Here is a 13,766-nt window from a genome sequence, read left to right on the forward strand (position 1 = left end):
ATTAACATCGATAAAATAATCTTATCTAATATGCAGTTCATACTCAAATTTCCCCAGTGTCAAAAAATGTTCTTTGTAGATTTATTTTTCCACTCAAGGATCACTCGTTTTATTTTGTTGTGATGGTTCTGTAGTCTCCTTTAGTCTAAAACGGCCCCTGTCCATTCCCCCCTCCTCCCCATTAGTATCTTTCATGACACTGACAGTATTTGAGGAATTCAGGCTGACAGTCTCAATTTGTTTTCTCATGGTTAGACTCAGGTTAAACATTATTTTGGCAAGAAAAATGCATAGGTACGTAGTCAGCTTTTAATGGTTGAAGAAACTTAGAATGAAAAGTAAAAAGCACTTTTTTCCCTCTTTGTTCCTACAGGATTCTGAACACAAACAGTTTGCTCTGTGACTGCCATTTGAAGTGGCTGCTTCAATGGCTCGTTGATAATAACTTTCAACATTCCGTGAATGCAACTTGTGCACACCCGGAGTGGCTAGCAGGGCAGAGCATCCTGAATGTGGATCTGAAGGATTTTGTCTGTGGTTCGTATTTTTGTCTTTTAAATTTTCTATATTACACACTTATATCTTAACAATAGAATTTTTTATAAAGATGGTTATAGGATTAAGAACTTGTCTTGAAATTTTAATATATGTTTTTCTTTTATTCCCGTTAACTGCTAATGCTTAGGAAGTACATTCTAGGCATAAGTGTCAGTAAGGGATAGTGGGAAGAGTGCTAAACCCTGAAGTTTGAAAACCTGGGTTCTGGTCCAGGCTCTGTTACTGACTTACATGTCTCTGAGCAAGTCATTTGACTTCTTGGGCCTCATTCTTCCATCTTTAACGAGGCATTGGATTCTAGCTCTGTAGTCTCTTTCAATCTTAATACGCCATCTTGTAAACAGAACACACAATTTTACATTATTTGTTTTAAAATTGAATTTGTAGAAGCAGAAATAAACAGCTGACTTGTCTCCTGCCCTATTATTTTCCCTTAGATGATTTTCTCAAGCCACAGATAAGAAGACATCCTGAAACCACAGTTGCTCTCAGAGGTGTGAACGTGACTCTGACGTGCGCTGCAGTGAGCAGCAGTGATTCACCCATGTCTACTGTGTGGCGCAAAGACAGTGAAATCCTGTATGATGCTGACATTGAGAATTTTGTTCGTTTTCAACAGCAAGCTGGAGAAGCTCTGGAATATACTAGTGTCTTACATCTTTTCAATGTGAATTTCACAGATGAAGGAAAATACCAGTGCATCGTTACTAATCACTTTGGTTCTAATTATTCTTATAAAGCCAAACTGACTGTGAATGGTAAGGAATTATGTACCCTAATAGTTTTCTGTAGTTGGGAGGATTTTCCACATTCCATTTTGAACCATTTGACTCAAGAAAATTAGGCGAAACCTGACATTTGAGGAGGATCTTACTGTTTCTATCTTTAGGGTTGTGATCATGTATAGACTGGATTGTCAGTTTGTCCACTTCCTATCCCTAATTGGTCATTGGTTGAGGGGTAAATGTGAATTCCATGTCCCCAGGAGAGAAGCTGCTTTCACTGTTATTTATGCTTTTGAAAAAATCCTTTTGAAATTCTCCATTTTCTTTCCAGACCATAATTCTTTTCTGAGAACTATGAAATTTATTCCTGGCATTGTTCACAGGGCCTTTCAATAGCGGAGTATTCAGCACATTTCTAGGTCCAATGATCATCTTCATTGTCTTAATATTAGTCACACAACAACCATTGTTGAAATTAATGCTGTCTTCACTGTGGCTATAAAAAACTTCTTCAAAATAGCTTGATCTATTTATTGCCCATTAGATTGAATAACTACAACATTTTAGACTGTGCACTCAAAAGATATACTTACGTTTTGCTTGTGTGTTGTTTTATGAGACTTTCGAAGGCATAATTTTTTTTATCATACAGTTCCTTTGACAGCACTGTAGAGGTTAGTGTGAGAAGCACCATTTAGTCTCTTAAGTAAGGACGTCAGTAAATACCAGGTTCTAAAATACGGAGTTCAGAAAGGTTTGTGGCCATCTGTCCCCTGATGGGGTCAGGGAGGTGTGTCATGTACTCTAGAAGGGTGAGTCATCACTGTGCTGCAGATATTCAGGTTGAGAGAAAAGATGGCCTCTGAAGTTGCATTTACTGTCAGTCCAGAGAGCATGTCTCTCTGAGAAATGCAGCCTGATGACAGTTGTCATTTGGCCTAACAGGTTCTCCCTGTTTGTGTGTGTTTTCCCTCACCCACTTTTTCTTGGTGATCTTTCTTGGAACAGAGATGCCTTCATTTCTGAAAACCCCAATGGATCTAACTATTCGCACCGGTGCCATGGCCAGATTAGAATGTGCTGCAGAAGGGCACCCTGCACCTCAGATTTCCTGGCAGAAAGATGGCGGGACTGACTTTCCTGCAGCCCGAGAAAGACGAATGCATGTCATGCCCGAGGACGATGTCTTCTTCATCGCAAACGTGAAGATAGAAGACATGGGGATCTACAGCTGCATGGCACAAAACATAGCAGGAGGCCTCTCAGCAAATGCCTCACTCACAGTGTTAGGTATGTTTATTGCCGTGGGTCCCAGCTTTTGTAGGAGCCTTTTTATTAGGGACCTAATCTCGGTCTTAATGACAAGAAAAGTCTGATATTTCAGCTGTGCTCCTTACATCTCATCACCTTGTTTTGTCAGTTTATGCAGGGTTATGTCAGCCTAGGGCTGTGGTCGGCAAACCGCAGCTCGTGAGGCCCGTGTGCGGGTGCGCACGTACAGTGCGATTGAAACTTCATGGCCCATGTGCAGAAGTCGGTATTTTGTGGAAGAGCCGGTATTTTGTGGAAAAGCCACACTCAAGGGGCCAAAGAGCCACATGTGGCTCGCGAGCCGCGGTTTGCCGACCACTGGCCTAGGGCATTAGTGGATCAGGTAGCTGAAATCTGGGGGAATGCTGAGGGCGGATTTAGAGAGGTTTATCACATGAGATGAAAATTCAAGGCCCTAAGTGTATCCTATTATATCTCCCTCTGTACGGTGCCTGCTTCATACACATGAGTTTCAGTTATTTTATAGGGAACTTGAGACAGTTTAACTGTTTTCCCTCCCTGTCATTTAAATTTTTTTAAATACAGACAGAATGACCTGTCCTCTAGTTAGATTTCCCGTTTTCCATCCAGTGTGCTCCTTTTAATTTTATGCTCTTGTAAAATGTCTCTCGCCTAAAGATTTCTCCTGACAGGCCTGTTTCTTCTTATGACAATGCTTTTCTTCATGGACTTTACTCCCCGGGAATTCTATTTTAGTTCTCGATTCCCCTAGATGTTAAGGTTTTTAAAAGTTTATTGGTTTGTGTTATTTACTTGTATAATAAAAAAATAAGTTTATTGTGTTTAAAAACATTAGCTACACAGAAAATTAGAATAAAGGAGGGAAAGTCACTCAAACAGTTGTTAAAGGTTTTGTCATATTCTGGACTTTTTTTTAAACTCATTTTTATGTAGTTATATATACCTGCTTTTTTCTACTTAATATTTATCACAGGGTTACCCTGTTATTGGTCTTCATAGAATATCACGTTGCTGTGTACTGTAATTTAATTAATCATTTTCCTGCTAGGTTTTTAGATTTTTCCCTTTATTTTTAAAATTACAACTAATTTTATAATAAATATCTTTGTGTAGAAATTTTTGAATTCCTTAGCTTAGGATAGCTTGCCCAAGGTGGAATTACTGAGATAAGATTTAGATTTTTTTGAGACTTTTGCTTTTCTGAAATACTAACTTGTAATCCTTCCATGAGTATATGAAATTGCCTATTTCATTTTCACCTCATTAATCCAATAGGATTTAAGGAATAAAATTGCTTAATATGATTTTAATGTAATCTCTCTGTTAGAGACGCCCTCATTTATTAGACCCCTGGAGGACAAGACAGTAACCCGAGGTGAAACTGCAGTATTACAGTGCATAGCTGGAGGGAGCCCTGCCCCTCGCCTCAATTGGACCAAAGATGATGGACCACTGCTGGTGACAGAACGGCACTTCTTTGCTGCAGCCAACCAGCTTCTCATCATTGTAGATGCTGGGCTAGAAGATGCTGGGAAATATACCTGCATTATGTCTAACACTCTTGGAACAGAACGTGGTCACATTTACCTAAATGTCATCTCATCCCCCAATTGTGACTCTTCCCAGAGTAGCATTGGGCATGAAGACGATGGCTGGACCACAGTTGGCATTGTCATCATCGTTGTGGTCTGCTGTGTTGTGGGCACCTCTTTGATCTGGGTCATTGTTATTTACCACATGAGAAGGAAAAATGAAGACTACAGTATTACGAACACAGGTGAGTGGCACCAGTTGACACCTTTGGCTTGTACTTGAATCGGGAATGTAGTATAGTATTTACTGTAAAATATAAAAATTGGGGAACTTTGTTACTTTATACTAGTATGTGGTAGAAGGAAGAGTTTTTCTGTTAAAATATCCAATTTCCTTGATATAACAGAACCTCTCTAATAAATAGTTTTAAGAATTTGTGGACACTCCCTTAAAAGTTTACTCTCCTTTTTCTAATGCCTACAGCTCATTTCCATTGTAGTTCCTCTGTGGGGAAGAGGAGCCCTTATGACTGATCAGTCTTTCATACTCCTCACTCTGAAATTCTGTGAGAGGAGTTGCAGCCATAGACTGTGAAAGTACCCACAGATAAGATTTCCGACTTTAGGTTTTGTTTCTCTTGGTAATACTGTTACAATGAAGCTTTGAGAAGAAGTCTAGTGAGATGATTTTAGGGGAAATTCTAGTGAGAAATGATTTTAGGGGAAATTTTAAGTTCCTAGGTATACATAAAACATTTTCCTGGCCAATAGAGTCCAAGTGGAACACATTTATAAAGTGGTCTTCTGAGCGTTGGCTTAAATTGCCTAACTTTATTTGTGAGTTACATACAGATTTCTCTTTTGCAGAGGAGCTTAACCTGCCTGCAGACATTCCCAGCTACTTGTCTTCCCAAGGAACTCTGTCTGAGCCACAGGAAGGCTACAGCAACTCTGAGGCAGGCAGTCATCAGCAGCTCATGCCTCCTGCCAATGGATATTTACACAAAGGCACTGATGGTAATGACTCTTCGTTATGCTTACATTGCAGCCCTACCCGCTTGAGTTTATTTTTTAGTATCTAGTTTTGCCCTTTAACCTGAAGCAGTATTTTAAAAGAGATACTCAAAACATTTGGCCCCATGCAAAATAGGATAAAAATTGACTAAAGTCTTAAACAGAGAAGAAAGTCACCTGACAGATAGGAGAAACACATCCTAACGGGATTGAGAGTACTACCCAGCACAGTCTCCCACACCAGTGTTACTATGGGAAGGAGAAGCTCTGGAAATGTTTTTTCGGTGTCTTTTATCTGATCTCAGGCATGAACATCCTTCAGACCATGTTCAGGGGAGGTTTGTTTCTCCTGCTGACAGGTATATAGTCACTGAAGTTTAAACTGTGATGATGTTTTTCAGCATATATCAGAGAGAGATGAAATGTTCCCTAATTGAACCCACCTTCTCAACATAGCTATTCTTCCCATTCCGTCCTTCCCACAGGAAGATCAATGAAGGGATAGAATCGGGTTTGATTCCTAGTCCCTCTTTCCAGCTCTGTGGCCATGAACAAGTTAACATCTGAGCTTTAATTTCCTCGTAGCTAAAATAAACTATTTTATAAAGCACTTTCCTCGAGTTTTAGCAGATTCTTTCAACAAATCTGTGTAGTACTTCAAGTCCTATACAAATGAAAGGTCTATTTCATTTCTAGAGATTTTTTATGCTGGGTGTTGACAGAACTTCTCTATGTAATTGACAAGTTGGATTTTTTGGTTCTCCATGAAAAAGGGGGTATTTTTAGCTTTTAAAAAAATACGTAAAGCCTTCACTCTGAAATTTGTGGGAAATAACACTGCTTTCTGGGTTAAACAAAATTACATTTCGATTTCTTCCAGTTCTAAAATTTTGTTGCTTGATCGTGAATTAAGTGCCTTGCGCTTTATTCCTCACTCTCTTTCATCATTCAGTTTTCAAAGCACATAACAGCCCAGGGAGCTCACTGTTACTTTTACTTCTGCCAAACACATATTTGTTGGGCAGGACTCTTGGCTTTCTCAGGGGTACTTTCCGCAGCTAGTGTTGCTTAACCTCTTGACTCATGAAAGTAATATGGGCTTTTGTGAAGTGAAGCGATCATAACTCCTTGTTCTCTGCTTCAGTTTGCTTAAGCCAAACATGTCTTGTAGCACAGTGCCAGCCTTATTTTGGCTCCCTTGATTTGAGCATGACCTTATCCAGGTTGGACAAAGATGGCTTAGTCAAGAGCACGAGCTGGAGCCAGAGTGCCGAGTCCAGATTTCAACTCCTCACTCTGGCAGTATGCTTGGGCCAATTACTTAACTTCCCTGTGTTGTAGTTACTCCATCTGGAAGATGGGGGAAATAATAGTACCTACCTTACAGGGATGTTGTGAGGATTACACAGTTAATTTACAGAAGACCTTCGAACTTCACCTGGTCTATAGAGTAAGTGTGGAATAATTGCCAGCTCTGATGATAATGACGGCAACTGTTGGAGAAAACTGATGATGGTAAAGCTGGTTCCTTAACTGGAGGCTGTTCGGCTTCTATCCCCTGTTGACCTAGGTGGCTCTGGAACCCGGGTTATCTGCTCAGATTGTTACGACAATGCCAACATCTACTCCAGGACGCGAGAATACTGTCCGTACACCTACATTGCTGAGGAGGATGTTCTAGATCAGACACTGTCCAGCCTCATGGTCCAGATGCCCAGAGAGACTTATCTGGCACACCCTTCCCAAGATGCCACAACGCTGGAGAGCCTGGTATTACCAGCAGATAGAGAGACGTCTGCCTTTCCCACCAACCACGAGAGGGTGAATGAGAAGACACCCGCCTCCACACAGATGAGCAGTGGTAAAGGGCACAGTGTTTTTTTGTTCATTTTGTTTTCACTTTCACCTACTTGATTTTTCTCTGTCATGTAGTTCGCACTCTTATTTGACAGGAAGCAGCAGTCCAGTTGGTGTAATGGAGTCCTTAGCTGCTATTACATGGTATGAACTAGAGCAAGAGATTTTGAGAGACTAGAGTTACAGAGAAGTCTGTATCTTTTGGATGAAAATAGCTTTTGTGGAAATAGCAAGATCACGCCTCTAAAAATTCAGAAGCCATATAGCAACAGTTTTTAAAAAGTTTCACATAGGTGTTACTTTTCTCCTTTCATCTTACTTAAATGATGGAGATCTGAAGTGCTAAGGATATAATTTGATGAAAGTTTTTACTGAGAAAACTTTTAAATGCTTTATTTGGTTGCTGTACTATCAGGTAAGCATTGAATGCCAGCATCACTTGGCAGGTGTTTGCTTTTGTCTGTGAGGTATGATGGTCAGGGCCATCAGTGGGAAAGCAGTGAATCAGAGTCTAGTTTAACTGGACCCCAGCATATTTGTATGCATATAAAGCTTGAGAAACCCTGCTGGCGTTTACTCTTCACGTGGGTTTTTTAAAAATTTTATTTCTGAGCATTTGTTTCCAGAATATTTGAAAAAGCTTTTTCCAAAATGCATCCCCATGAAGTTAACTTAACTTTCAGTAAATGATCTTTGGGGAGAGAGCTTACCTTGCAGTAAATAAGGAGAATGAGAAATGCACACTTTTGAACTCAGAGTACGAACAATCTGATTTAAAATCGCTGCTTTTGGTTATCTTATTGTTGGAATTATTAGAATGCTAGAAGCTAGAGGGAAATCGTTTATTTTTAAGATAGTTTTTTAAAACATAGGCATTTAATTGTTATTTAAAAACATACAGGGTGGGGCAAAAGTAGGCTTACAGTTGTTCCTAATGAAAGTAATACAATAATTAATAAATAATAAAACAAGAATAAATTCTGGGTTTTGTGTACTCACAACTGTAAGCCTACTTTTGCCCCACCCTGTATGGCTTCTCTGAATTTTTATTACACATTCCATTACAGTGTGAATACTATTAATCCCTTAGTCTGTTTCCATGTGTCTAAAGAGTTTTATTCTCAAATTTTGTAGCAGCAGAATCATTAACAAGAGGCAAAAGTAGGAGACATATCGCATGGATTCAGCAAATAATTGATTAAGTTTGAATAGAAGGGTTTGCATGACCATAGTTCCAGTTTTCGTCTTGTTTCTTTTTTTAGTGTTGCTAAGAAGATAGCAAGTATATATTTGATCTCAGCGTCCTTATACAGGAATATTGGGTATCTTTATTTCTTTGAGGATTTGGGTAAAAGAAAATTAAGTTTTAGGAAATTAATTTTGAACTTGTATTTGCCACTGACAATTCTTGTCTTTGATTCTCAGAAACATTGCAGCGGCCTCTGTGGAACGTGAGCGGAGAACTGGGCCTGCCTCCCGCTCCCTTTTCCCAGCAGCCCGGCCCTGCAGCACCACAGCCCCATCAGCACCAGGGCCTGGCGGAGAGTGGTGCCGCTTGCTCCGCTTCCCCCACGCCCTGTCACAGGTTGCACGACCACGCTTTTGATTTTAGTAGGACTCGGAACATTCAAGAGGGAAGCGAGGGCACATGAAATATTCTAGGATGCAATCTGGGCAAAGACCCAAATTCATTAATTTTGTATTTACTACCTCAGAGTTCAGAAGAAACCCCAAAGTCAGCATTTGCTTCACGCTTTGTCTACAATTACATTTGACCACCCCAAAGTGGGCTAGGCATTTGTTTGGGCTTACACCTGACAAAGAAAAAGATAATGGCTGACAGACCTGGGTACATGTACTAAACAGTGTGCCGCAGGGGCAGAGGACGGTACAGGACAGATGTGCTTCCTGAGGGTCCGGGGCAGTGTGCCCGGGTCCATTGCATATTGGGAAGAGTCTCATTGCTGCTTACCATGCTGATTGTTTCAACCCGCAGGATGATTCTGAGAAAACAGAATCTATTTTGCCTTCCAAAGAACAAAAAATAACTCTGGTCCTTGCTTGGACGTGTTCGGGGATTTGTCAGTGGTTTTAGCAGGTTTTAGCGAGCCAGTCGTTGAGGCTTTGATATTCAAAGTCTTTGGCAAGTATCCCAGGCTTGACCAGCTGTTACCAGGTCAAGGAGTTTTGTATTCATGTGAATCATTTTTTTTTTCCCTTGGGGGGCGGGGGAGAAGGGGATCCCTATCACCCTGGAATCTCATTGTAAATATATGTGCATTTATAAATAATTTTTTGTATTCATTGACCATAAGTGTTGGCTGCAATGTAAATATTTTTGATATGCCAAAATTATATATGACATCTAGTTATAATGTTGACAGCAGCTTCTCAGACCACAGACAGATTTTGTATATCTTGGTTTAGTGATTTTAAAGGCTGTTTAAAGTTTTAAAAATGTATTTGTTAAGAAGTCTATGTATAGAGGCAGGGTACCCAGTGATTGGGTGCTCACAAACACAGTCTTGGTGTAATTAACCACTTACTTCGTACCTAAAGGTTCATACATCTACTCATTTGCCACCTGTTTACAAGTGCCAGACACTATTACCTTTCTAGGGTAGAAAGGCTCTTTGAAAACACTAGCAGTCCTGTCATCGCCATATGTACGTAAATAAAGGAAAACTCGTTTGGGGAATATCTTCTTTCAACAAAGGATTTAGTTGACGAGGAAACCAAAGATTGTTTCTTTTCTGTTTGTTTTTTATAGTGTCTCTTCTACCAATGCACAGTGCATCTTAAGAAGGGAAAAGGGCTTTTGGAAGTTGAAGGACATGCAGAAATGTTTACACTATAAAGCTTTGGAGTGGTCCTTGTTTAGTACAAGTGATTATTTAAGCCAAAAAGTTTTCCTGAATTTCTGATAGCGTTACGTAAACAAAGGACTTAACACTAATGGAATGGAATGGGCTGAAGTTGTTTGTGCTTTCAGATTTCCTTACATAGGCAGGCAGGCGGTCAGACTCTGTCCTCTACATATTGTAAGTGCTAGCTAGCTGTGTACTACACAACCTGTCACTTCAGTGAAAATAAGTCGTGCATTTCAGGGGTTCTAAACTCACATAATTTCTTAGCTTTTTGCTAGAATTTCATGCTTGTTTTCAATCCTAAATCTCCCAAAGGCAGCAGCACCTCTTGAGCTGTTTCGTACCATCATGCCTTTCTCTTTTTCCTTTTTAAACTATCAGCCTTTCTTCATTTTCACTTTGAACTTCTTAAATATCTCCCCCCCGCCCCACCCTTCAATTTGTGATCCCTCTTCCTGCTTACTAGGTTGTAGTATAATTTGTACTGACTTAGAATCAAGAGACCTGATTGCATTCCCTGCCCTGTACTTACTAGTTGTGTAATCAGGGCCCAGTCCCTTTACATCTCAGCCTGTTTATGAAATGAGGGCGCTTTATGGATGCTCTGAAGCCCTTTCCAGCTGTAACATTCTATGAACCTGTGATCCCTCCAGGAACCAAGGAGGGTTATGCTACTCTAATAAAAAGCTGCTTTCATGAGATGTTTGTTAAGTAGAACAAGAGCGATGCTGCTTACTCTGACTTGAGCCAGACTTACTTCCTCTATAGCAGGAGAAATGGTATAAGCTACACTCCTGGGAAGAAATATTCTGCTTCTAAACAGTGTCAGGAAACAAGGACACTGGACTGCATTGACAAGCACCAGTGCACTCTAGCACAGCAGGTCTGAGCGCTGGTGTTGGAATACTCCACAGAATCTGAATCAGTTGGAGGGTGTGCCACCGCTAATTTGTAACTAGTTTGTGACCTTTCTGCTGTGTTCAAGGTTATCCCAATAATGATAGTACTCTTTCTCATATTCTGATAGACTTTCTTGAGTGAAAAAGGTGGAGATAGAGCTAGACTGCAAGTGAGCATTCGCTGTCATGTGTGAGAGGACAAAACAGGCTAGACCAGTGCCCTAGGAAACATGGCTACATGGTGCTGCCGTGGTGTTGGCAGTGGCCGTTCATGCAGTATCAGTCTGTCTCCTGATGGCCAGGGATTCCGTTTTGTCAACTCTCAGATATCCCTAGCTTGTCTACTGGTACATAACTAAAAAACTTACCTAAATACTAGTCAGGAATTTGTTTAAATATGAATAGCCTACCCCTGGTCTTTAAAGAAGATAATGAATTTAATAAATTCTAATCTTAGGAGGAATACCCGAAACTTTTCATTATTGCATCTGTTCTTGACCAAGCAGCATTTAACTCTCTACTATAACCCGGATTAGTGGCTCAGCAGTGTTTCTTTCCAGCATCATAATGGCTGCCTGTTGCCAATTTAACAAGGGATGTGGCTGACGCAGGCAAACGAAAATGCTGGGACCCAATTACCACTTCCTCTCAGGAGCGATGCATAAATCCTCTCATGTGTTGGTACCCCTCAGACCGATTCTTCAGGCCTGCCTGGAAGAACTAGCCTTGTCCTTGAACTCCAGCCTCACTGGCACAGGCTCCACACCTAAGCCATTGGCTTTCTGTCCTTGGCAGCTTCTGAAGTGCTTTCCCTAGAAGGCACAGTACTCCGAGGACTCAGCCACGTGCACTTCCCTCCAGGTGCCATCTCAGAATGCTTAGGATGCATGTTTCTCTGTAAGGTAACTTTCATGTTTAAAAACAGTTGCCTTCACATTACCCATTTGGAGGTTGTAAAAGAAACACTAAGTGTTAAGCAACTTAGACTGAGCCATTTTCCTAAGAAAAGGGAGATATGATAAAAGTCTTTAATTACTTTAAATGGTTGTCCTATGAGATTCTCTGTTTTGATTCCAGAGGACCTGGGTCATATCAGTGGGGCAACAGCTACAGGAGGTGCAGAATACACTGGCCAGTAATCTATAATAATAAAAGTGTAATATGCTAATTAGACCTGACAGCCGAAGGACCTTCTGGATGAAGCCAGGGCTGCGAGGGCCAAGCCCCTTGCACGAATTTCGTGCATCAGGCCTCTAGTTCTATATAAGCTCACTTGCTAACCTAACTGTTAGATTTATCTGACAATTGGAATAATCAGCCTTTGGGGGAAAAGTACACACGGAAGCTGAATAATCATTTGCTAATAACTTTGAGGAAATTTCTGCCTTGAGATGGAATATGGGCAAGATGACTTTCATTTTATCATTGGAAATCTCCAGAAAAACCGTGCCCTTCAGAATCCTTTATATAAAGTATAGAGCACTTAAGAATTTTTTTTAAACTAAAGAATTTTGTGTTTTGGCCTATTCTGTGTTAATGGCTGAAAACATGAAAGTCTGGGCTTATTCTGAGGAAATCTGTAACTAGTAATTAACACAGACAGCACTACCATAATAAAAAGTTTAAAGCCTATCATGTATTATATCCCTCCCTTTTACTCTTTATTTAATTTTGATCCCTATTCTTATCAGTAGGCTCCATATAGAATGGGGTTGGAATTGTAGTGTTTAATTTTATACCGAGTATTTCACTCAAGTGTGTGGTGGCCTGTTCTAATCACTTGACTATCCACAGAAATGCCAAGAGGGTAATGGAGCTACAGAGGTAAATTTGCTGTCATTTTATGCTACGTCTTCCATTTCATATTTTACTTCTTGATGCAGATGACAGGTAATTGTGAAACAGTCGAGCTAAGGTTTTTGGCAATCTGCAAGGAATGTTTCATTTTTCTATTACATGGTCTCTTTCCAGTTCAGTTTGGCAGATGTTTCCCCCTCCTGCTCTTCTAACCTTTTTTTGGGAGTACAAGCTACACCAATATCAGTCAGCTTTCATTTTCTTTCTGTTTTGGACACTGCCTTGTTTGTTGCAAAAATAACAAGTTCTGAATTGAGAGATCTATTATAAGCTGCTCTTATCAAAACACCTGAAAGCCCATGAGTCATCTGAAGGTTTTATGGGTACTAAAGGGTGTGTGTGTGTGTGTGAGTGTATGTGTGTGTGTGTTAAGAGTAATATTTGGACCTGTTCCCTCAAGTTTGTATTGTTTATCAGTCCTAATAATCTTCACCAACGGGCGGGGTGAAGCTGAAAAACGTGTAAGGAGTATAGTTATCAGCTGTAACTGTCTTGAAAGAGAAATTGGTCATCATGTGGTCAACTGCTCTTAGAATTTTCCTTAGCTACTGGAAGTGGCCTCTTGATCCGTAGACTATTTCTATGTTCCCACTATGCTCCCCCTGTGATTCCCCCACCCCCATCAGAGGATGTCAGTCTGAGCAGCCCTGGTACTAGATGTCCCTGAAGAGAGTTGTAAGCCAAGTTGTTCAGTGTGGCCCTTTCCTCGTATCTATTTATATTTTCTCACACATGAGAATGTATATTTTATAAAGCATGTGTTTGTCTACTTGTTTGTCTACTGTGATATGTCTTCAATAAAGCTAAACTACATTATCATTTTCTGGTCTTTTCTTGCCTCAAGTACAGGACGAAATGGTGCATTACGCTTTATGATTCCAAAGCACAGCTTCTTGCCCCTTCCTTTGTCACGTAGTCTTTGTTACGGCCTGACTTGTGTGCCCCCAGTAAGAAGGGAGAGCTTAGACCCCAGACCTGCATTTGCACAGAGGACAGTGAGTAGACAGCCATCTGCAGGCCAGCAAGAGAGGCCTCGGAAAAACCTGCCGACATTGCCGTGGACTTGAGCATCCGGAAATGTGAAAAAGTAACCCCCTGTTGTCTACGCCCCCGTCTGTGAGGTTTTGTTATGGCAGCCTGAGCAAGTAATACAGTCTTCTGATA

The 13,766-nt window shown here is 40.6% G+C and overlaps 1 protein-coding gene across 5 annotated transcripts in view; it reads left to right on the forward strand.

Annotated features, from left to right (window-relative positions):
- LRIG2 (leucine rich repeats and immunoglobulin like domains 2) overlaps positions 1–9,677 on the forward strand; it is a 41,501-nt gene extending 31,824 nt beyond the window's left edge. For 4 of the 5 annotated variants that reach the window (XM_070397453.1, XM_070397454.1, XM_070397457.1 and 1 more), the window contains exons 12-18: positions 374–537; positions 996–1,316; positions 2,292–2,573; positions 3,904–4,353; positions 4,976–5,125; positions 6,693–6,983; positions 8,405–9,677. In XM_070397453.1, the coding sequence (XP_070253554.1) occupies positions 374–537; positions 996–1,316; positions 2,292–2,573; positions 3,904–4,353; positions 4,976–5,125; positions 6,693–6,983; positions 8,405–8,631 (1,885 nt within the window). In that variant the 3' untranslated portion in view covers positions 8,632–9,677. Of the gene's footprint in view, positions 1–373; positions 538–995; positions 1,317–2,291; positions 2,574–3,903; positions 4,354–4,975; positions 5,126–6,692; positions 6,984–7,074; positions 7,124–8,404 lie in introns of all 5 variants that reach the window. The other variant, XM_070397455.1, reaches the window with a different exon arrangement.
- The last annotated feature ends 4,089 nt before the right edge of the window (positions 9,678–13,766 follow it).

Source organism: Myotis yumanensis, unplaced genomic scaffold (assembly GCF_028538775.1).
Source record: "Myotis yumanensis isolate MYYU_CA2020_CCGP unplaced genomic scaffold, mMyoYum1.0.hap1 SCAF_17, whole genome shotgun sequence".
Taxonomy (NCBI): Eukaryota; Metazoa; Chordata; class Mammalia; order Chiroptera; family Vespertilionidae; genus Myotis; species Myotis yumanensis.